Genomic DNA, 23426 nt, shown 5'->3' with positions numbered 1-23426 from the left:
TATTGGCTGCTGTATCACGTGTTCTCTCTTCTTTCAAACTCCCCCAGTTCTATTGGCTGCTGTATCGCGTGTTCTCTCTTCTTTCAAACTCCCCCAGTTCTATTGGCTGCTGTATCACGTGTTCTCTCTTCTTTCAAACTCCCCCAGTTCTATTGGCTGCTGTATCACGTGTTCTCTCTTCTTTCAAACTCCCCCAGTTCTATTGGCTGCTGTATTGCGTGTTCTCTCTTCTTTCAAACTTCCCCAGTTCTATTGGCTGCTGTATCACGTGTTCTCTCTTCTTTCAAACTTCCCCAGTTCTATTGGCTGCTGTATCGCGTGTTCTCTCTTCTTTCAAACTTCCCCAGTTCTATTGGCTGCTGTATCACGTGTTCTCTCTTCTTTCAAACTTCCCCAGTTCTATTGGCTGCTGTATCGCGTGTTCTCTCTTCTTTCAAACTTCCCCAGTTCTATTGGCTGCTGTATCGCGTGTTCTCTCTTCTTTCAAACTACCCCAGTTCTATTGGCTGCTGTATTTAACATTCAACTATCCCTTTTTGAATAGTCTATTTGTATAAGCAATGTAACAAAAACATATATGTGCAGCAAATTATTTTAGTCTAGCTTTTCCTGCATGAAACTCCTAAGAGACAGTGGTGTAAAGTACTTGAGTAAAAATACTTTCAAGTACTAATTATGTCGTTTTTGAGGGTATCTGTACTTTACTTTACTATTTATATTTTTGACTACTTTTACTTCACTACATTCCAATATTTAGCTTTTTACTCCATACATTTCCCTTCACACCCAAAAGTACATGTTACATTTTGAATGCTTTGCAGGACTGGAAAATAGTCAATTTCACACACTTATCAACCAAACATCCCTGGTCATCCCTACTGCCTTTGATCCAGCAGAGTCACTAAACACACATTTATTTAACTAGGCAAGTCAGTTAAGAACAAAGACTGGCCAAACTCAGACAACACTGGGCCAACTGTGCACCGTCCTATGGGACTCCCAATCACAGCCGGTTGTGATACAGTCTGGATTTGAACCAGGTTGTCTGTAGTGATGCCTCTAGCACTAAGATGTCTTAGACCACTGTGCCAGTTGAGAGCCCACATGCAATGTGTGTAAATTATGTCTCAGTGTTGGAGTGTCCCTGCATTCCGTAAATAGAACAAAAACAAGAAAATGGTCTCATCTGGTTTGCTTAACATAAGGAATTTGAAATTATTTATACTTTTACTTCTGATACTTAAGTATATTTTAAACCAAATACTTTTACTCAAGTATAATTTTACTGGGTAACTTTTACTATTACTTGAGTTATTTTCTATTAAGTTATCTTTACCTTTACTCAAGTATGACAGTTGGGTACTTTTTCCATCACTGCCAAGAGCTAAGGAGAGGCTAGTGGAGCACAGGCGCTTGCAAATTGAGCAAGAGACAGATGCTATAAATTAGAAGCTTATTATGCATAACCCATATTTAATTAGCTAAACCAAAGGCTGAAAAGAAGGTAGTACCTGAAAGAGGTAGGCTAGGACATCTATATATAGGGCTATATTTACATTTACAACAGGATTATCTGTTTCAGATCCAATTTGAATGGAGTTGATGGAAAGAGAGAAAGTCTGCGAGAGAGAGCTTGTGCGTGCACTGATTTAAAGCGATGATATTCAAATCAAATGTATTTATATAGCCCTTCTTACATCAGCTGATCTCTAAGTGCTGTAGAGAAACCCAGCCTAAAACCCCAAACAGCAAGCAATGCAGGTGTAGAAGCACGGTGGCTAGGAAAAACTCCCTAGAAAGGCCAAAACCTAGGAAGAAACCTAGAGAGGAACCAGGCTATGAGGGGTGGCCAGTCCTCTTCTGGCTGTGCCGGGTGGAGATTATAACAGAAGATGGCCAAGATGTTCAAATGTTCATAAATGACCAGCATGGTCAAATAATAATAATCACAGTAGTTGTCGAGGGTGCAGCAAGTCAGCACCTCAGGAGTAAATGTCAGTTGGCTTTTCATAGCCGATCATTAAGAGTATCTCTACCGCTCCTGCGGTATCTAGAGAGTTGAAAACAGCAGGTCTGGGACAGGTAGCACGTCGGGTGAACAGGTCAGGGTTCCATAGCCGCAGGCAGAACAGTTGAAACTGGAGCAGCAGCACGGCCAGGTGGACTGGGGACAGCAAGGAGTCATCATGCCAGGTAGTCCTGAGGCATGGTCCTAGGGCTCAGGTCCTCCGAGAGAGAGAAAGAAAGAGAGAAAGAGAGAATTAGAGAGAGCATACTTAAATTCACACAGGACACCGGATAAGACAGGAGAAGTACTCCAGATATAACAAACTGACCCTAGCCCCCCGACACATAAACTACTGCAACATAAATACTGGAGGCTGAGATAGGAGGGGTCAGGAGACACTGTGGCCCCATCCGATGATACCCCCGGACAGGGCCAAACAGGAAGGATATAACCCCACCCACTTTGCCAAAGCACAGCCCCCACAACACTAGAGGGATAACGTCAACCACCAACTTACCATCCTGAGACAAGGCCGAGTATAGCCCACAAAGATCTCCGCCACGGCACAGCCCAAGGGGGGGGGGGGGGGGGGGGGGGGGGCGCCAACCCAGACAGGAAGATCACGTCAGTGACTCAACCCACTCAAGTGACGCACCCCTCCTAGGGACGGCATGGAAGAGCACCAGTAAGCCAGTGACTCAGCCCCTGTAATAGGGTTAGAGGCAGAGAATCCCAGTGGAGAGAGGGGAACCGGCCAGGCAGAGACAGCAAGGGCGGTTTGTTGCTCCAGAGCCTTTCCGTTCACCTTCACACTCCTGGGCCAGACTACACCCAATCATATGACCCACTGAAGAGATGAGTCTTCAGTAAAGACTTAAAGGTTGAGACCGAGTCTGCGTCTCTCACATGGGTAGGCAGACCATTCCATAAAAATGGAGCTCTATAGGAGAAAGCCCTGCCTCCAGCTGTTTGCTTAGAAATTCTAGGGACAATTAGGAGGCCTGCGTCTTGTGACCGTAGCGTACGTGTAAGTATGTACGGCAGGACCAAATCGGAAATATAGGTAGGAGCAAGCCCATGTAATGCTTTGTAGGTTAGCAGTAAAACCTTGAAATCAGCCCTTGCCTTAACAGGAAGCCAGTGTAGGGAGGCTAGCACTGGAGTAATATGATCACATTTTGGGGTTCTAGTCAGGATTCTAGCAGCCGTATTTAGCACTAACTGAAGTTTATTTAGTGCTTTATCCGGGTAGCCGGAAAGTAGAGCATTGCAGTAGTCTAACCTAGAAGTAACAAAAGCATGGATTAATTTTTCTGCATCATTTTTGGACAGAAAGGTTCTGATTTTTGCAATGTTACGTTGATGGAAAAAAGCTGTCCTTGAAACAGTCTTGATATGTTCGTCAAAAGAGAGATCAGGGTCCAGAGTAACGCTGAGGTCCTTCACAGTTTTACTTGAGACGACTTTACAACCATCAAGATTAATTGTCAGATTCAACAGAAGATCTCTTTGTTTCTTGGGACCTAGAACAAGCATCTCTGTTTTGTCCGAGTTTAAAAGTAGAAATATGACAGCCTATCAGCCTATTCGACTGATAGGCTGTTTTAAAACTCTGTAGCTGCAATAAAAAATACAATAATCTTTACAATTATAAAAACAAGGTGACCCCCGAAAGCCAGATGGAGATGGGTAAATTAGACACACATTTGGTCTTTATTTTACTGTAGCATAGGCTATGCTGCAGCAAATGTAGGCCTACCTGTCACAAGTTACCATAATGAGATGATAGGTGTACATGCATTGTGAACTGCGCTCCACACTGAGATGGGTCTGTCCCCACCCTGAGCGTTGATTCATCATGCAGAGGCTGTAGAGAAGCCAGATTTAGACATTGCGTATAATTGAACAGTTCCATTTCGTGGAGAAGCCAAATTTAGACATTGCATATAATGTAACAGTTCCATTTCACACCATGCTGTTCATAGAAATCATTTATTATGATTTACGGGTTTCTTGCAGTTATTTATCCAGAGAAAAGGGAGTGGTTTTGAGCGGTAAATCACGGTAAACCTCGGCAATCAACCCTAGTCTATTCCCTTTACAGCACATTACTTCGGACCAGGGCCCTTAGGGATGTACCCCTAGACAAAGACACATATGGACACTTCCTATCTAACCTGTCTCATTCAATGTGACCAGAGTGGTATTCATGTCTGTTTGACTCAAAGAGGGGGCATATCAACTGCAGTCATAGGCTGTAATCTAATATGGAATGTTAAACTTGTTCGGGATGAGCAAGTTTACCTAGGTCCTGGCATGGGGCTTGGGAATAAGACTTCATTTAAATAGAATAAATAAAATCTACTTCGAGCTTTATCAATGTCCTGAAGGTCCAACGTTTCACAACCTGAGCTTATCCAGGTATGTGCTGCTTATGAAAGAGAATACATCTTTACTGTATTTGCCTTACTCTGAAAACCTAAGCACACTCGGGGAGGATTGGAGAGATAAAAGTTTCCCTTGTTGTGGTACAGGTCCAGGAGGATGTACGGACCAAATTTCATCTGGCTCTACTCTCAGCCGTACAACAAGACCAACCGCTTTTATTCAAAACAACTGTGCAAACATCTGGCTTTGGTTCTCTCTCCGCATAGCTCAGTTTGCCGTGTGGCTGGCTGGTGTGTGTGTGTAAAACAACAGGGTGGTATGTATGTCTGTACTGTGGCTCTGGGTCTGCGGTGGGTCTTTGCCTGATAGAGAGCACCAAGGCAGGTTAAGGGTTAAATAATAACTCCAGTCTGTTAGCAGACGTAGGTACATCTCTTTAAGAGAAAGGGGTCAAAGGTTATCACACAGCACCCCTGTGGGCCCGCTTCATCCTCAACAGAAAGTTCCTCTTCTCCTCCAGGAGTTCCTGGATGCGTTTGTTCCGTGTTCTCTCCCTGAGGAACACACGGCTTCGTCTGGGGATCAAGTTGTTTTGGGAGATGTCGTTGTCCACTCCTATGATCCGGTTATAGGGATCATCGATGGAGTTGTTCTCTCTGGTCTCCTCCTGGCGGCTTGGTGGCCACGTGGGTTTTTGGGTTTTTGTTGTCATTGTGGCGATGGTTGTTGTGGGAGGCAGGGCTGTCGTTTGTTCTGTTGTGGGAACAGTGGCCCTCACAGATATGTACTCTGTGCAATCCGGCCAATCAGGGGTGGTCATATCTATGATGTCATCGCTGGGGACAGTAGTTCCACTGAGCATTGTGACATCAGTGTATGGGATGGTTCCACTGGGCGATGTGACATCCTCAAAGTAGTTGGTTTCAGTTGGCTTTATGACATCATCCATGGAGAATAGGCTACTGGGAGTTGTGGTTGTTGCACCTGTGGTGTCGTTGCTGACAAAGGTGATATCAGTGAAAGGGCTGCTGGGAGTTATAGTGCATATGCTGGTGCTGGTGGAGAGGGTGAATGAGGGGTACTTCCTGGTTGTGTCTCTGGGGGTCACACTGCGCTCTGGGGTCATGGGGACGGGGTATGTGGTGTAGTATGGGTGGGGTGTTGTATAAGTGTCTGCGGTGCTCATTGGGCGTGGCGTGGTATAAGGTATATGTGTTGTACTTCTTGGATGCACCGTGGCCTGAAAGAGGATGTTGTTGTCCTTGGGCTGAGGCAGAGGCCGGGGGCGAGGCAGGGGGACAGCTGTGACCCGGGGAGGGGCAGTGGTGCTCAGGCTGCTGTCTGTCACGTTGCTGCAGGATTTGCAGCACATGCGCTTGTAGCCAGGCAGAGTGCAGTAGCGGATCAGCACCTCCATGCGACAGAACACTGACCTGTCTCCATGACAACGCTGCTTGCCTGTGGGGGAGAGAACACAGAGCTGAGACTGGGCGGGGCTGGAGATGGCGCTGTGGGAGTGTGTGTGTTTAGAAACGGTCCAGTAAAGTAGTAGAGGTAGTAATGTTAGACCATTAACAACGAGAGCAGGAAGGAAGAAGAAGAAAGAGAAGACCCAAGCAGCATGGACAGCAGAGTCAATAGATTAGTCCGTAGCATCTAAAAGGAAAGAAGAGCGGAGTGGGTTCTTTGTTGTTGTGGTGCTGGAACAGTAACCTGGCTCCAGTCCTGGGGAGTAGTTAACTACATGTAGTTCAACTAGTCATTTAACTACATTGTGCAGTAGGTTTGTGGTAGTTGAACTAAATAAAAATCTACGTAGTATTTTCAGTAGTATTACATTTTTTTGCCATATAGCGGTGTAGCTAACTACTAGAACAACACACTACTTAAAAAAGTATATATGGGTGAAGTAGGCAAAACTTTTCTTTCTTTTTCGACACCTGTATAATTCTCACAATTGTTGTTGTGTTTAATCGTCAGAATTACACATTCTGTTAACATATGACCCAAAAGTGATATAATAATTTGTAGTTTGTAGTCTGTGACATTTCTGATTTACAAATGATAATTTTTCACAAAGTAGTTCGGATGAAGTGAACTACTTTTTCACAGTAACTTTAGTTTAGTAAACTATATTTTTCTTAAGGTTTAGTGTAGCTTCACCTTTTTTAGTGTGAAGTAATTGTTAGCTTGGTAAAACATTTTTTTTAGAGTAGCTTCCCCAACACTGCTCGTCTCTTTTCAGACCAAACTAAATGTTTCTGACATCTCATCTGTGTTTCTTTATTCGTTTCAGATTAGTGTAAACATACTACGTATATCAATATAACTTTGTTCATATTTTTTATGCAGGATAAGAGGCTTGATCTTCTTTAATCTGTCTTTCATTATTCATGGCAATATCACTTTATAAGACAATGTTTTACCCTTTGTAAGGTTGGAGCAATCTTTGAGTTGTGTTATACTGGCAGTTTGTAATGCGCTCCTCCTCACACCAAGTCAAACCATCACAAACTCAGGAGGAGAGAGTGAGAGCGCATTTTAAAACATTTTTTTATTTATACAACTTTGCAGTTGATAATGACAGGAACTAAAACAATGAGATGTACTCCCCCCTCAATATATAGATATATTATTGTCTTAAGAAAAATAATTAAACTGTATCGAAAGGTACAAGTTCACAGTCACTTTGGTAAAACACTTCATTACTGGGAAGTAAACCAATCAATTCGTTTAGTTAATCAATTGATAAGAAGTCAAATGAAAAATGTACATAAATTAATAAATAGATTTGAAGTTGAATAAATAAAATACAGAATTCTCCATGATGAATGATGTAAAAACTGGATTGGCACGTTTAAGTGTCATATGAAACATTTACAAAACATGAATACATTTTTCCCTGATAAATCAAAGTGCATATAGACGTAGTGCACATAGTCCTTCTGAATGTTTCCCCAACGTCAATCCAACGTCCGTCCAACGTCAGCCAGCCCCACCCAGCAGGCTAGTGAAGCCACAAAACAGTTACCCATAGTATAGAATATTATAGATTTTTTCCCCCATAAGTAAGAAGATAACAGTCATGAACATTATTAAATATAGTCAACACCAACGTTATATACAGTATCGCACTGCAAGGTCTAGCTTCATTGGCCTCCTACCGTCCGACTCCAGCACGAAACATCGGATAGCTCGCTACTAGTCACAACAGAAACATGTGATCACAATGCAATGATAAGACTGAAGTGTTTTTCTAGATGCCGATCGATACCCTGGGCCCTTCGTAAACCGTACCCGGTGGTCAGACCACGGTCCAAACCTTTTGCATGTTGCAGGTTCTGATGGTTTGCCTGTGTTTGCCTGTTAGTTTGAAGCTGCCTTTAAGTGATTAATAAAGGTTTTGATGAGTAAAGCCTTCTCTTTCACAGATAAATGCCATTACATTCAATCCAAGATAAGGCATTGTTCATGTGTTTAATGTTCATCACAAAAGGAAAAACAAGATCTGATGCTTTCAAATGAAGGTTTATGAGGTATTTCTGTTTCAGAGTTGTATGTCTACGAGAAGCCTGCATGAACGTACACACACATACCCACAAATACACATGCATACCCACACACATACCCACAAATACACATGCATACCCACACACATACCCACAAATACACATGCATACCCACACACATACCCACAAATACACATGCATACCCACACACATACCCACAAATACACATGCATACCCACACACATACCCACAAATACACATGCATACCCACACACATACCCACAAATACACATGCATACCCACACACACAGACACAGACACAGACACATACCCACAAATACACATGCATACCCACACACATACCCACATGCATACCCACAAATACACATGCATACCCACACAAATACACATGCATACCCACACAAATACACATGCATACCCACACACATACCCACACACATACCCACAAATACACATGCATACCCACACACATACCCACACACATACCCACAAATACACATGCATACCCACAGACACAGACACAGACACAGACGACACAGACCCACAAATACACATGCATACCCACACACATACCCACATGCATACCCACAAATACACATGCATACCCACAAATACACATGCATACCCACATGCATACACACACATGCATACCCACAAATACACATGCATACCCACACGCATACCCACAAATACACATGCATACCCACACGCATACCCACAAATACACATGCATACCCACACGCATACCCACAAATACACATGCATACCCACACGCATACCCACACATACACATGCATACCCACACGCATACCCACACATACACATGCATACCCACACGCATACCCACACATACACATGCATACCCACACGCATACCCACAAATACACATGCATACCCACACGCATACCCACAAATACACATGCATACCCACACACAGACACATGCATACCCACACACAGACACATGCATACCCACACGCATACCCACACATACACATGCATACCCACACGCATACCCACACATACACATGCATACCCACACGCATACCCACAAATACACATGCATACCCACACGCATACCCACAAATACACATGCATACCCACACACAGACACATGCATACCCACACACAGACACATGCATACCCACACACAGACACATGCATACCCACACACAGACACAGACACATGCATACCCACACACAGACACAGACACATGCATACCCACACACAGACACAGACACATGCATACCCACACACAGACACAGACACATGCATACCCACAGACACATGCATACCCACACACAGACACAGACACATGCATACCCACACACAGACACAGACACATGCATACCCACACACAGACACAGACACATGCATACCCACACACAGACACAGACACATGCATACCCACACACAGACACAGACACATGCATACCCACACACAGACACAGACACATGCATACCCACACACAGACACATGCATACCCACACACAGACACAGAGAGACACAGACAGACAGACAGACAGACAGACAGACAGACAGACAGACAGACAGACAGACAGACAGACAGACAGACAGACAGACAGACAGACAGACAGACAGACATGCACCTTTGCACACACACACGTAAGGGATGCAAATGTGCATGACAGAAACGTGATCCTTTCCCTAAAGAAAATAAGTAGCAATAGTAAACCACATCCATCTGAAATAAATGGAGCGGCAACTAACTGACCAAGTCCTGCATAATATAGGTCTATACCCCTTCCCCCCTGACACGTTACTCTTAATAAATATTCACTTCTGTATTACTCATGTAAAATAAATAACAAAAAATACACATAACAGTCAAGGATCGAAGTGATCAATAGCAGTCTGTAGGTTATAATGAACTACAGCTTATTCATGGTAAAACATTATTATTATTCATATTATTGTTACTCATATAGATTTTCATATACATTATATATACAGTACCAGTCAAAATGTTGGACACACCTAATCATTCAAGGATTTTTCTTTATTTGTACTATTGTCTACATTGTAGAATAAAAGTGAAGACATCAAAACTATGAAATAACACATGGAATCATGTAGTAACCAAAACAGTGTTAAACCTGTTGGGGATGGGGGCGCTGTTTAGACTATTTATGCTAATTTGGCTAATTTTTTAAACGGCTTCCCACAAAATCCTTGATCGTACAATATGCATATTATTATTATTATTGGATAGAAAACAGTCTATAGTTTCTATAGGAGTTGAAATTTTGTCTCTAAGTGGAACAGAGCCCATTCTACAGCAATTTCCCTGACATGGAGTCAGATTTGAGAAATGTTGGCCACTTTTCTGAAGTCAGTTAAAAGGGCACTGTCGTTGCTATGACTATACGGACACTTCTTACGTCTTCCCCTGGATGCCTTTACGTGATGACGATTCCAACGGGGTCGATTGCGCGTTCACAGGCCCTACAAATGAAAAAAACCTTTAGCTAGCAAGTCTTTTCTTGCTGCGTAACGCGCGTGGAAGACACCGACCCTCTCCTGTTCCAAGCGTTAGTTTAGCCTGTTATATTTCTCCGGTCATCTTTTCACTCGTTATAGGAGTTACAAACATCATAAAGTAGTTAATTTAAAGCGTTTTATAGCAATTTATATCCGTTTAGTGCGATTTTGGGACATTTATTTTTGCAACGATGTGAAAAGTTGGGCACGCTTTTCAGTTCATCCCGAACGCAGTTGACATTTCCACATGGCAAGAGGACAGCTTTCCACCAAAAGACGATTTCTCCCAAGAAAGGATCCTTTGCCCAAGATACTGATGGAAGAACAGCTCAAGGTAGGACATTTTTATTATGATAAATCGTGTTTCTGTCGAAACATTTTAGTGGCTTAGGACGCCATGTTTTTTGACGTAGCTTCGCTTGGCGCAAACTGTATTGAAAAGTAAGGATAAATTAAAAAATGTAATAACGCAATTGTATTAAGAATTAAATTGTCTATCAATCCCTGTCCACCCTATATTTTTTAGTCACGTTTATGAGTATTTATGTATAAGAGTAGATCACTGTCTAAGTGGCGCAAGGACATTTTCTGACCAGCTGAGCTACATTTCACATTGTCTAACCATGATTTTGGTGGCTAAATATAAACATTTTCGATCAAACTGTATATGCATGTTGTAATGTGATGTTACAGGAGTGTCATCGGAAGAATTCTGAGAAGGTTAGTGAAAAAATTAATATCTTTTGGCGATGTTGACTTTTATCGCTCACTTTGGCTAGAATCAATGCTGGGCTGCTAATTGCTATGTGCTAAGCTAATATAACGATTTATTGTGTTTTCGCTGTAAGACACTTAGAAAATCTGAAATATTGTCTGTATTCACAGGATCTGTGTCTTTCGATTCGTGTATGCTGTGTATTTTTACGAAATGTTTGATGATTAGTAGTTAGGTAAACACGTTGCTCATTGTAATTATTCTAGTCCATTTGTGATGGTGGGTGCAATTGTAAACTATGCCATATACCTGAAATATGCACTTTTTTCTAACAAAACCTATCCCATACCATAAATATGTTATCAGACTGTCATCTAATGAGTTTTTTTGTTGGTTAGGGGCTATAAATATCTTAGTTTAGCCGAATTGGTGATGGCTACTGGTGTTGGTGGACAAATAAAAGATGGTGGATTATGCTAATGTGTTTTTAGGTAATAGATGTACATCTTTACATATTGTGTCTTCCCTGTAAAACATTTTAAAAATCGGAAATGTTGACTGGATTCACAAGATCTGTGTCTTTCATTAGCTGTATTGGACTTTAATGTGTGAAAGTTAAATATTTTAAAAAAATATTTTTTTTGAATTTCGCGGCACTGGTTTTTCAGTGGGGGGGGGGGGGGTGTGCCGCTAGCGCCACGCTGATCCTAGACAGGTTAAACAAATTCAAATATATTTTATATTTGAGATTCTTCAAAGTAGCCACCCTTAGCCTTGATGACAGCTTTGCACACTCTTGGCATTCTCTGAACCATTTTCATGAGGTAGTCACCTAGAATGCATTTCAATTAACAGGTGTGCCTTGTTAAAAGTTAATTTGTGGAATATCTTTCCTTCTTAATGCGTTTGAGCCAATCAGTTGTGTGGTGACAAGGTAGGGGTGGTATACAGACGATAGCCATATTTGGTAAAAGACCAAGACCCTATTATGGCAAGAACAGCTCAAATAACCAAAGATAAATGACAGTCCATCATTACTTTAAGACATGAAGGTCAGTCAATCCGGAAAATATCAAGACATTTGAACGTTTCTTTAAGTGCAGTCGCAAAAACCATCAAGCGCTATGACAAAACTGTCTCTCATGAGGACCGCCACAGGAAAGGAAGACCCAGAGTTACCTCTGTTGCAAAGGATACGTTCATTAGAGTTAACTGCACCTCAGATTGCAGCCCAAATAAATGCTTCACAGAGTTCAAGTAACAGACACATCTCAACGTCAACTGTTCAGAGGAGACTGCGTGAATCAGGACTTCATGGTCGAATTGCTGCAAAGAACCCACTAATAAAGGACACCAATAATAAGAAGAGACTTGCTTAGGCCAAGAAACATGAGCAATGGACACCAGTGGAAATCTGTACTTTGTCTGATGAGTCTTTGTGAGACGCAGAGTAGGTGAACGGATGATCTCCGCATGTGTGGTTCCCACCGTGAAGCATAGAGGAGGAGGTGTGATGGTGCTTTTCTGATGACACTGTCTATGATTTATTTATAATTCAAGGCACACTTAATCAGCATGGCTACCACAGTATTCTGCAGCGATATGCCATCCCATCTGGTTTGCGTTTAGTGGGACTATCATTTGTTTTTCAACAGGACAATGACCCAAAACACACCTCCCAAAACACACCTCAAGGGCTATTTGACCAAGAAGGAGAGTGATGGTGCTGCATCAGATGACGTGGCCTCCACAATCACCCGACCTCAACCCAATTGAAATGGTTTGGGATGAGTTGGACCGCAGAGTGAAGAGAAAGCAGCCAACAAGTGCTCAACATATGTGGGAACTCCTTTAAGACTGTTGGAAAAGCATTCCAGGTGAAGCTGCTTAACCTGTCTAGGATCAGCGTGGCGCTAGCGGCACACCCCCCCCCCCCCCACTGAAAAACCAGTGCCGCGAAATTCAAAAAAAATATTTTTTTAAAATATTTAACTTTCACACATTAAAGTCCAATACAGCTAATGAAAGACACAGATCTTGTGAATCCAGTCAACATTTCCGATTTTTAAAATGTTTTACAGGGAAGACACAATATGTAAAGATGTACATCTATTACCTAAAAACACGTTAGCATAATCCACCATCTTTTATTTGTCCACCAACACCAGTAGCCATCACCAATTCGGCAAAACTAAGATATTTATAGCCCCTAACCAACAAAAAAACTCATTAGATGACAGTCTGATAACATATTTATGGTATGGGATAGGTTTTGTTAGAAAAAAGTGCATATTTCAGGTATATGGCATAGTTTACAATTGCACCCACCATCACAAATGGACTAGAATAATTACAATGAGCAACGTGTTTACCTAACTACTAATCATCAAACATTTCGTAAAAATACACAGCATACACGAATCGAAAGACACAGATCCTGTGAATACAGACAATATTTCAGATTTTCTAAGTGTCTTACAGCGAAAACACAATAAATCGTTATATTAGCTTAGCACATAGCAATTAGCAGCCCAGCATTGATTCTAGCCAAAGTGAGCGATAAAAGTCAACATCGCCAAAAGATATTAATTTTTTCACTAACCTTCTCAGAATTCTTCCGATGACACTCCTGTAACATCACATTACAACATGCATATACAGTTTGATCGAAAATGTTTATATTTAGCCACCAAAATCATGGTTAGACAATGTGAAATGTAACTCAGCTGGTCAGAATTTGTCCTTGCGCCACTTAGACAGTGATCTACTCTTATACATAAATACTCATAAACGTGACTAAAAAATATAGGGTGGACAGGGATTGATAGACAATTTAATTCTTAATACAATTGCGTTATTACATTTTTTAATTTATCCTTACTTTTCAATACAGTTTGCGCCAAGCGAAGCTACGTCAAAAAACATGGCGTCCTAAGCCACTAAAATGTTTCGACAGAAACACGATTTATCATAATAAAAATGTCCTACCTTGAGCTGTTCTTCCATCAGTATCTTGGGCAAAGGATCCTTTCTTGGGAGAAATCGTCTTTTGGTGGAAAGCTGTCCTCTTGCCATGTGGAAATGTCAACTGCGTTCGGGATGAACTGAAAAGCGTGCCCAACTTTTCACATCGTTGCAAAAATAAATGTCCCAAAATCGCACTAAACGGATATAAATTGCTATAAAACGCTTTAAATTAACTACTTTATGATGTTTGTAACTCCTATAACGAGTGAAAAGATGACCGGAGAAATATAACAGGCTAAACTAACGCTTGGAACAGGAGAGGGTCGGTGTCTTCCACGCGCGTTACGCAGCAAGAAAAGACTTGCTAGCTAAAGGTTTTTTTCATTTGTAGGGCCTGTGAACGAGCAATCGACCCCGTTGGAATCGTCATCACGTAAAGGCATCCAGGGGAAGACGTAAGAAGTGTCCGTATAGTCATAGCAACGACAGTGCCCTTTTAACTGACTTCAGAAAAGTGGCCAACATTTCTCAAATCTGACTCCATGTCAGGGAAATTGCTGTAGAATGGGCTCTGTTCCACTTAGAGACAAAATTTCAACTCCTATAGAAACTATAGACTGTTTTCTATCCAATAATAATAATAATATGCATATTGTACGATCAAGGATTTTGTGGGAAGCCGTTTAAAAAATTACCAAATTAGCATAAATAGTCTAAACAGCGCCCCCATCCCCAACAGGTTTTAAGATAATGCTAAGAGTGTGCAAAGCTGTCACCAAGGCAAAGGGAGGCTATTTAAAGAATCTCAAATATATTTAGATTATTTAACACTTTTATGGTTACTACATGATTCCATATGTGTTTCATTTCATAGTTTTGATGTCTTCACTATTATTCTAGTATTATACTATTATTATTTAATAGTACAAATAAAGAAAAAACCTTGAATGAGTAGGTGTGTCCAAACTTTTGACTGGTACTGTATATATATATATTATATATACAAATATATTTATAGATGTATTTGTTTTAAAGTTTGCAAGCATAAATAAGCTGCAGTTATTGAACTTTAATATAACAGTCAAAGAGAGGATGTGTGATGAGGTGGTGAAATGGGAAGCAACCTCACATGGTAAAACTACCCTGTTTTCATTAGCCTTTTACTCTTCTGCACTCTTGACCTCTTCACCCAACAGCTCCGTATATAATATTCCTAAAAAGTGTTGGTTTGTATCACCTCCTGTCCCTGTGCTGAGTTCCTGTCAGTCTGAGAATGGGACCTAGAACGAGATAAACCGTCGTTGTCATTCGGGAATGGAACCAGGATGTGAGATGAGCACTTTAGCAAAGATGTCCTCATTGTGACAAGATCACATTCACAATAAAGCTTTAGTTTTTTAAACGTTTTTTTACACTTCTTTTTTATTTATATATTTTTTCCCTTCGTTAATTTCACACTTGTCACCCCAGACGATGACGGCGTGGTGACCCCCCAAAAAATCGCAGCCGCATCTCAGGAGCGTGACCCATGACATCTTGCAGCTAGCTCACTCAAAACATGGCCGCCAAACAGAGGGGTGGGCTCACACCTCACTGGCTCTTCAACACCACTAAGAGCCGCCAATCAAACCTGTTCGCCATTTTCCATTTACAGCTTCTCTTCAATGTTTAATTGTTTTTCGCTTTAGTTTGGACTGGCCAGCGGTTACAACACAATGCTCCACAAAAGAGAGAGAGAGATAAGAGAAGAGAGAGACAGAGCAAGAGAGAACCAACCAACCAATCAGCACACAGTAGCCAGAGACCTCCCCCAATCAGAGCTGTCTCACACAGAGAGAGAGAGAGAGACACACACCCCCCAAAAGAGAAGCGAAAAGCTGGCGCTCGCTCGCGGGCGCGGGCACAGGCACGGACACAGGGGTGGGGGTGGGGGGGTGGTCAGGGGGTGAGCCTGCCCCCAGGACCCCTTGCCCAGGCCTGTTGCAGGGTGAAGAGGACAGAGAGAGAGGTCAGGGTCCAGGTCAGGACAGCCATGCACCGGAGGCCGGGCCCAGAGCTATAAAGGGATGGTTTTTTACGTGAAGTGTTCCTCTGGTAGGGCAAGTCTGGGTCTGGACGGGACAGCCACTGGATCAGGATGTTGGCGTTCTTATTCAGGTCTGACGAGCCTCCTGGAGATGGAGCAAGGAGGGAAAAACATCAGAGAGGACAATGAGACACTTCTACTGTCTATTTTACATTACCTTAATACACCAATCAGTAGTAATAATAAAGAATCATGGATTAGATTTCTAAAGTGCTTTTCTTCTGAGGTAATCAAAGCACTTTACATAGTATTGGGAAACATTCACCACCAATGTGTAGCACCAACCTGGATGATGTCAGCAACCACCAAACATCAGCTATCATGTGGAGAGGTGAGGAGTGATATATGCCAATTAGGAATGAGGGGGATGATTAGATAGCCATGATGGAATGGAGCCAGGTTGGAAATTTAGCCATGCCACCGGGGTTAACACCCCTACTCTTACGCTAAGTGACATGGGATTTTTAATGACCACAGAGAGTCAAGACACCCGCTTAACATCCCATCTGAAAGACAGCAACCTGCGCAGGGCAGGGTCTCCTTCAATGCCCTGCGACATTGGGATCTTCTTAGACCAGAGAAAAGAGGCACCCTACTGACATCTCTTCCAGCAGCATCTGGTCTCTCATCTAGGGACCGACCAAGACCGACCCTGCTTAGCTTCAGAGGTAAGCCAGCAGTGGGATGCAGGGTGGTATGCTGCTGGCAAGTAGTGGCACAAGGACACTAAATAAGAGGAGTTATAATGGGGCCATAATACTCACTGGCACAGGGCACCAGGCGACATATGCGTATGGTGTCTGGCTTGCTGTCCAGACACAGACCGATGGTGTTGTCACGCGTGTGACACAACGCCTGCCTCTGCTGTGTCCCGTTGGCACACGTCACGGAGCACTGTGGTCACACAACACAGAAAAGAGTGTAGGAATAGGCTATACAAATCAACGCACACACCTACACACCAACACACACACCTACACAACAACACACACACCTACAAAACAACACACACCAACACACACACCTACATACCTACAAAACACCTGTTCCCACCCCCCCTCACACACACCTACACACCTGATCCCACCCTCACAGACATCACTACACACCTGGTCCCACCCTCACAGACACCCCTACACACCTGGTCCCACCCTCACAGACATCCCTACACACCTAGTCCCACCCTCAAAGACACACCTACAAACCTGGTCCCAACCTCACAGATACCCCTATACACCTGATCCCACCCTCACAGACATCACTACACACCTGGTCCCACCCACAGACATCACTACACACCTGGTCCCATCCTCACATACATCGCTGCACACCTGGTTCCACCCTCACAGACATCCCTACACACCTGGTCCCACCCTCAAAGACACACCTACAAACCTGGTCCCAACCTCACAGATACCCCTATACACCTGTTCCCACCCTCACAGACATCCCTACACACCTGGTCCCACCCTCAAAGACACACCTACAAACCTGGTCCCAACCTCACAGATACCCCTACACACCTGGTCCCAACCTCACAGACATCCCTACACACCTGGTCCCACCCTCACAGATACCCCTACACACCTGGTCCCACCCTCACAGACACCCCTACACACCTGGTCCCACCCTCACAGACACCCCTACACACCTGGTCCCACCCTCACAGATACCCCTACACACCTGGTCCCACCCTCACAGATACCCCTACACACCTGGTCCCACCCTCACAGACACCCCTACACACCTGGTCCCACCCTCACAGATACCCCTACACACCTGGTCCCACCCTCACAAATACCCCTACACACCTGGTCCCACCCTCACAGATACCCCTACACACCTGGTCCCACCCTCACAGACACCCCTACACACCTGGTCCCACCCTCACAGATACCTCTACACACCTGGTCCCACCCTCACAGACACCCCTACACACCTGGTCCCACCCTCACAGATACCCCTACACACCTGGTCCCACCCTCCCAGCACCCCCATCCCCCGCAGCCCCCATCCATCCCTACCTGTGTCCAGGACCCTACTCTCCACTGTGCAGGGCAGAGCTCTCTGTTACATGGTCTGCGTGCCTCAGGACGGTCATCGTTGCAGTACTTGCTGTGGATGGAGCGCTTGTTGCCGTTGTCTAAGGGCTGGACACAGCGAACAGATCTCATCTGGTACCCCGTTTTACCACACGTCTTACTGCACGGCTCCCACGGACCATCTTCCCAGCTAGACAGACATAGAACAGAGAGTTAGAGGGAGGCACAGACAAAGACATACATCTCAGACCTGGTGACATTTTGATCACTAGCCCCTTCCTCTTTAACCTCTTTGGTGTTGACAGGTTCACGGTGAAGGGAACAAGGAGTGAAATTGTACGGGGCCATTCTCTATGTTTCCATCCATCTAAACCACCCATCCATACGTACATGGGCTGTGAGCACTCCTTCTGGTTGCAGTCTCTGCTGATGGCGCGAGGCTTCTTGATGTTCTCACAGTAGCGTCGGTGGACCATCTTACTGTCTGCTCTCCTTCTACAGCCGTACCGGGTATACTGCTTACCTTTCCAGGCACAACACACACAAACATCCGTTAGACAAATAGATCCTCATCCAAAACTCCTATCATGTTCCCCAGTGTCTTCCTGTGTAAGCCGTGTCACTGTAAAATACCTCCCCCACAGGGCTTGGAGCAGTAGGACCATTTCTTCAGGGCCCACTCGTAGAAGGAGGAGTCATCCAGCAGCATATTGTTCTCTATGGCAGAGAGAAGGTCCATATGGATGATGTACTTATAGGACAGGGTCACCTTGGCATCTCCATGGGACTGCACCTGGACACAGGGAGACAACAGTATGTATTACATTTGTCGGTGTTAGTTTGTGTGTGTGTGTGTTTCTGTGTGTGCGTACCATGATTAGGACCCCATGTCTGAGCGGTCCATTCGTCTGTAGTGTCTCCTTGTCGTGGTCATTATTCACATACTCCCACTCCACGCCCTTTTCTATGACCGCACGGGATTCTGGGAGGTCTCCCTCCGCGTTCAGGAAAAACTGTCCTGAAGCCTGGTTCTTCACCGCTGGGGAGGGAGGTGGAATTATAGATTGGAATGCAGACACACGCGCACACACACACGCGCACACACACAAGCACTCGCACGCAAACGCACGCATGCACACGCACACACATCACACCTAGGATGTGGGCTGTTGGCTTAATCTCCTGGATCAGTAGGTGTCTGGCCCCTCTAGGGATTTCAAGTACTTTGAGGAAACCTGAAAGGAAAACACACACATTGCCATAAGGTCCAGACACCCACAGATGTCTCTTCAAATTGGTCAGGATACATTTCACTAAACGTTATTGTTCATTTGACGAACACAGTGTTCATGTAGCGACTTTTTACTTGCTTCAAATAAGACTTTAAGTGCGCTGCTGTAAGTTTTGCTAGCCAGGGTCAACAACAGTCGTCCAGGAAATGTAGAAAATGAGTTTCTTCCTTATTTCAGCTGGATGATATTGATTTAATATGACGTCCTGGCATAGCGTTTGGACATGACTGGCCAGCTCATTGTCTCTCTGTGACCAGTAGAGGGGGCTCTTTCGTTAGATATCCAGGGGATCATCATCATCATCGGAGGGTGACCCAGGCCGGGAAAACAACCTCATCTATCTCACTTCCTGATCTGTTTTCTCATGTTCCGGGGTCTGACAACTGAGCTACACTTGACCTCACTGGTCTCTGCCTGCCTGCCAGTGTGGTGGTGATGGTGTGCATGTGGGTGTACCTTGTTTCTTGGCACTTCGTGTGAAGTTGCCATTGATGATCTTGCAGCTGGAGTTGTCTCCTCCACAGACTCCACACTTATCCTCCTGTTGGGAGGACCCTACCACGCCGTCACAGCCCACTTTCTGCAACATACACGTGTATGCACACACACACACAAAGACACACACCTAGACTTAATGTGGACACACACACTTCACAAAGTTATGAACACTGACACCTCACACAGTCACACATCCATCATTTGGGTTGCAAAATAGACTAGCACTGTGTAACCCCACATAACCTTAAAACAAACCCACAGACTGACCTCACAGTCCCCACGCACACACACGCTGTAGGGGTCTCTATATGAGCAGAGCGTGCCGTCTTGGACCAGCCTCTGCATGTTGATCTTGTCTCTGGTCTCCTTGGACTGGCAATGGAGGTGGCATCGCTGCTTAGCTGCACAACACACACACACACACACACACACACACACACACACACACACACACACACACACACACACACACACACACACACACACACACACACACACACACACACACACACACACACACACACACACACACGTTACAAAGCTATATTTACATACAGTTAGCAACAGACCCCTATGCAGAACTATGACAAGATACTGTTGTAAAGAGATCTGGATTCATACTGAACAGGTAAATCACTTAAGAGTACGAGACACACCTAGCATATATATTCTACAATAAAGACACAGCTCAGAGAAGGCCGTGGAGGATCTTTGTCTAACCTGTATGTGTTTATGTAATCTCTCAGACGTGTGTCTACCCCGACTATGCCATGGCCATAATGTACAGTATGGCACGTGAGATTAGCTTTAAGGTGGATTTGACTGTTCAATGTGTATGTCTACCTGCTGCAACGGAAATTGCCCAGAGTTTGATTGTACACATGACCTATTGAGTCAGATTAGACTTAGCTAGCTGCAGAATCACTGTGTGATCTGCGATGACTATGTCTTCTGTACGCTATGTTCAGAATGCACTGTGATTACTTTACGGATATGACAAAGTATTAGAAACGCGAGTCCACTAATGGTGATGCTATTCCATTACGCAGTCCCTCACTCCCTCAATCTTCCAGCCAGAGTCCCCGGGGGGGGGGGGGGGGGGGGGGGGGGGGGGCGACACCATAGATCATCCCAGAGAGAGATAGTTCTCTGGGTGAGAAGGGTTGACTGATTCCCCTGACCAGCTGGACCCTGGATGACCAAAGCAGCTGGAACAATCAGCGCCTGTAAAAGTGTTTTTTAAACTATTGTTAGGAGGATATTAACAACAGTATTTCACAACAGGCATAACTGATCATTTGAATTGGAGCAAGGTCTGGATTTCAACACAGACTGACTCCTGTTCTCACATCTCTAAACCCTGGAGATGCCAACACACGAATGGAATTCGTTCCAACCTCTCTCCTTACCTATACCTTTCCCCCCTTCTCTTTCTTTCCTTTTCCCTCCCCACCTACTTGAGTAATTTAAGCTCAAATAAAGACCATGGGAAGGCCTTTCTCAAAAGGATGGCTTTTAGAGAAAAACAATTTAGCGTGGGGACTGTTATCCTGGGCGCAGCGCTGTGCATAGTCTACTGTGACCCTGGATTAGACTGAGAGACGCATCAGTGTTTCTCCTCAAGCTCTGCCCTTTACTGGGACCATCAGTTAATACCCAGCGAGGAGTCACAGACACCGCCACTTAGAAGGAATGGATCGGCAAGCCTCACACACTCCGCAAACCCACACACACACTCCTAGATGACGGGAGGGAGTTTTTGGAGACATGGAGAGAAAGAAGAGATGGGATTCCTATTTCAGAGTTCTGATGGTTTAAACATATGCTCTGTGATTCACAACAGCTGGCTGGCGAGGGAGGGAGGGACGGAGAGAGAGAGAGAGAGAGAGAGAGAGAGAGAGAGAGAGAGAGAGAGATAGGGGATGAGAGAGAGAGAGAGAGATATAGGGGATGAGAGAGGGGGAAGGGGGGGTGAGAGAGAGGCTGGAAAAGAGCTCAGATGACGTCAGTGTGATTAGGTGGAGTGAGAGAGTTCAAATAGAGTGTTTTTTAAAGATGGGTTCAGGAAAGGGGTTGTTGTTTTAGAAAGGTTGAAAGACAAGAGTTTTGTTTTTGAATATAGGTGTTTTCACACTGCTCAGCAGAAAACCAGCTGTCGTTGACCATAACATAACTCTCAATCTGCCTCCGTGCAATCTCTACATCAGATACAACAGACTTTGGCCACAAAGCAAAAGGAGCCGACTTAAGGCCCGCAAATGTCTCCGTCCCAACCAACCATTTGGGGAAGTCAGTCTGTGTGTGGGCTACTTACGTTCGGTGTGTTCATATGGAAGCCAGTGGTGTTTGTTGTTGTGGAACTCATACTCGCTGTCCAACCTACGGCACTGCTCCTCCCTGAAGTCACTGTATAGCTCCTCACACTCCTGGCTGTTACACAGCTGGAACTGGTAGTTAGCACCCAGACAGGTACGACCTCCGTTAGCAGGCCTAAGGAGGACAGGGGGAGAGGGTAGAGAGAGAGAGGGAGGGAGGGGTAGAATGGTTAAACTAGGTTGATGTGAACAGTGATGTCGCATATCTTTTTTGCAAATCCATCACAATGTGATGGATAGCAATGATACCATGTTGGTTATGTTCTGTTAGGACAAGATCTTACACCTTTTCACTATGATACCATAGAAATGTTGCTAGGTAGACTTCTCAATAGTTTGATATTTATGTACCTGGGGTTGTCACATTCACGGGTTCTGAACTGCACCCCTCCTCCACAGGTACGAGTGCAGGACCCAAACTGGCTCCACACGCCCCACCCACCATCCTGCTTTATCATGTCATTGGTCAGCCAGATACAGTGACCTTTGAAGCAGTGCTGTGATAGGATGAGAAAGGGGAGAGACTGTCAGATAGCATAATTTTTTACCATTACTGTGGTGTGTGTGAGTATGTATAATATGAATAATATTGTGTGTGTGTGTGTGTGTGTGTGTGTGTGTGTGTGTGTGTGTGTGTGTGTGTGTGTGTGTGTGTGTGTGTGTGTGTGTGTGTGTGTGTGTGTGTGTGTGTGTGTGTGTGTGTTTATGTTAGTGTACCTTCCCGTCCCCACACATGGTTCCGTCAATTGGCGGTCCTTTCTTGGTCTTGCAGAAGAAGGGGTTGTCAGGGTGGCTGCACCACAGCTGTTTGCAGGGATCAAACGTCCGGTACTGCAATGGAGAGAGAGAGAGAGACATCCTCACACACACGCCCGCTCATATTATACACACACAGCCAGTACCTTAACATATCACAAGAGTAGACAGGTGACCTGCAACAGTCACAACAAAGAACATCTGTCTGATATGCACACCAGTTACTGGGAGTAGCTAGCATCACAGGACATTCCAGAAATCACCTC

General features: G+C 44.3%; 2 protein-coding genes across 3 annotated transcripts in view; both read right to left on the bottom strand.

Annotated features, from left to right (window-relative positions):
- Nucleotides 1–3646: 3646 nt before the first annotated feature.
- Nucleotides 3647–23426, bottom strand: part of LOC129827817 (A disintegrin and metalloproteinase with thrombospondin motifs 2-like) — a 261252-nt gene continuing 241472 nt past the window's right edge. The window contains exons 10-22 of one of the 2 annotated variants that reach the window (XM_055889017.1): nt 23122–23235; nt 22756–22901; nt 22344–22519; nt 20297–20430; nt 19988–20111; nt 19394–19474; nt 19112–19278; nt 18873–19032; nt 18630–18762; nt 18222–18429; nt 16962–17091; nt 16190–16282; nt 3647–5854 (exon numbers count right to left, since the gene is read on the bottom strand). In XM_055889017.1, coding sequence (XP_055744992.1) covers nt 4857–5854; nt 16190–16282; nt 16962–17091; nt 18222–18429; nt 18630–18762; nt 18873–19032; nt 19112–19278; nt 19394–19474; nt 19988–20111; nt 20297–20430; nt 22344–22519; nt 22756–22901; nt 23122–23235 — 2664 coding nt within the window. In that variant the 3' untranslated portion in view covers nt 3647–4856. The remainder of the gene's footprint in view (nt 5855–16189; nt 16283–16961; nt 17092–18221; nt 18430–18629; nt 18763–18872; nt 19033–19111; nt 19279–19393; nt 19475–19987; nt 20112–20296; nt 20431–22343; nt 22520–22755; nt 22902–23121; nt 23236–23426) is intronic. The other variant, XM_055889016.1, reaches the window with a different exon arrangement.
- Nucleotides 6932–23426, bottom strand: part of LOC129827819 (uncharacterized) — a 117435-nt gene continuing 100940 nt past the window's right edge. Inside the window, exons 2-3 of the mRNA XM_055889018.1 lie at nt 11867–13036; nt 6932–10044 (exon numbers count right to left, since the gene is read on the bottom strand). Of these exons, the coding sequence (XP_055744993.1) occupies nt 7822–9405 (1584 nt within the window). The 5' untranslated portion in view covers nt 9406–10044; nt 11867–13036 and the 3' untranslated portion in view covers nt 6932–7821. The remainder of the gene's footprint in view (nt 10045–11866; nt 13037–23426) is intronic.

This window comes from Salvelinus fontinalis, chromosome 29 (assembly GCF_029448725.1).
Source record: "Salvelinus fontinalis isolate EN_2023a chromosome 29, ASM2944872v1, whole genome shotgun sequence".
Classification (NCBI taxonomy): domain Eukaryota; kingdom Metazoa; phylum Chordata; class Actinopteri; order Salmoniformes; family Salmonidae; genus Salvelinus; species Salvelinus fontinalis.
This window is presented reverse-complemented; position numbering and strand designations above follow the sequence as displayed.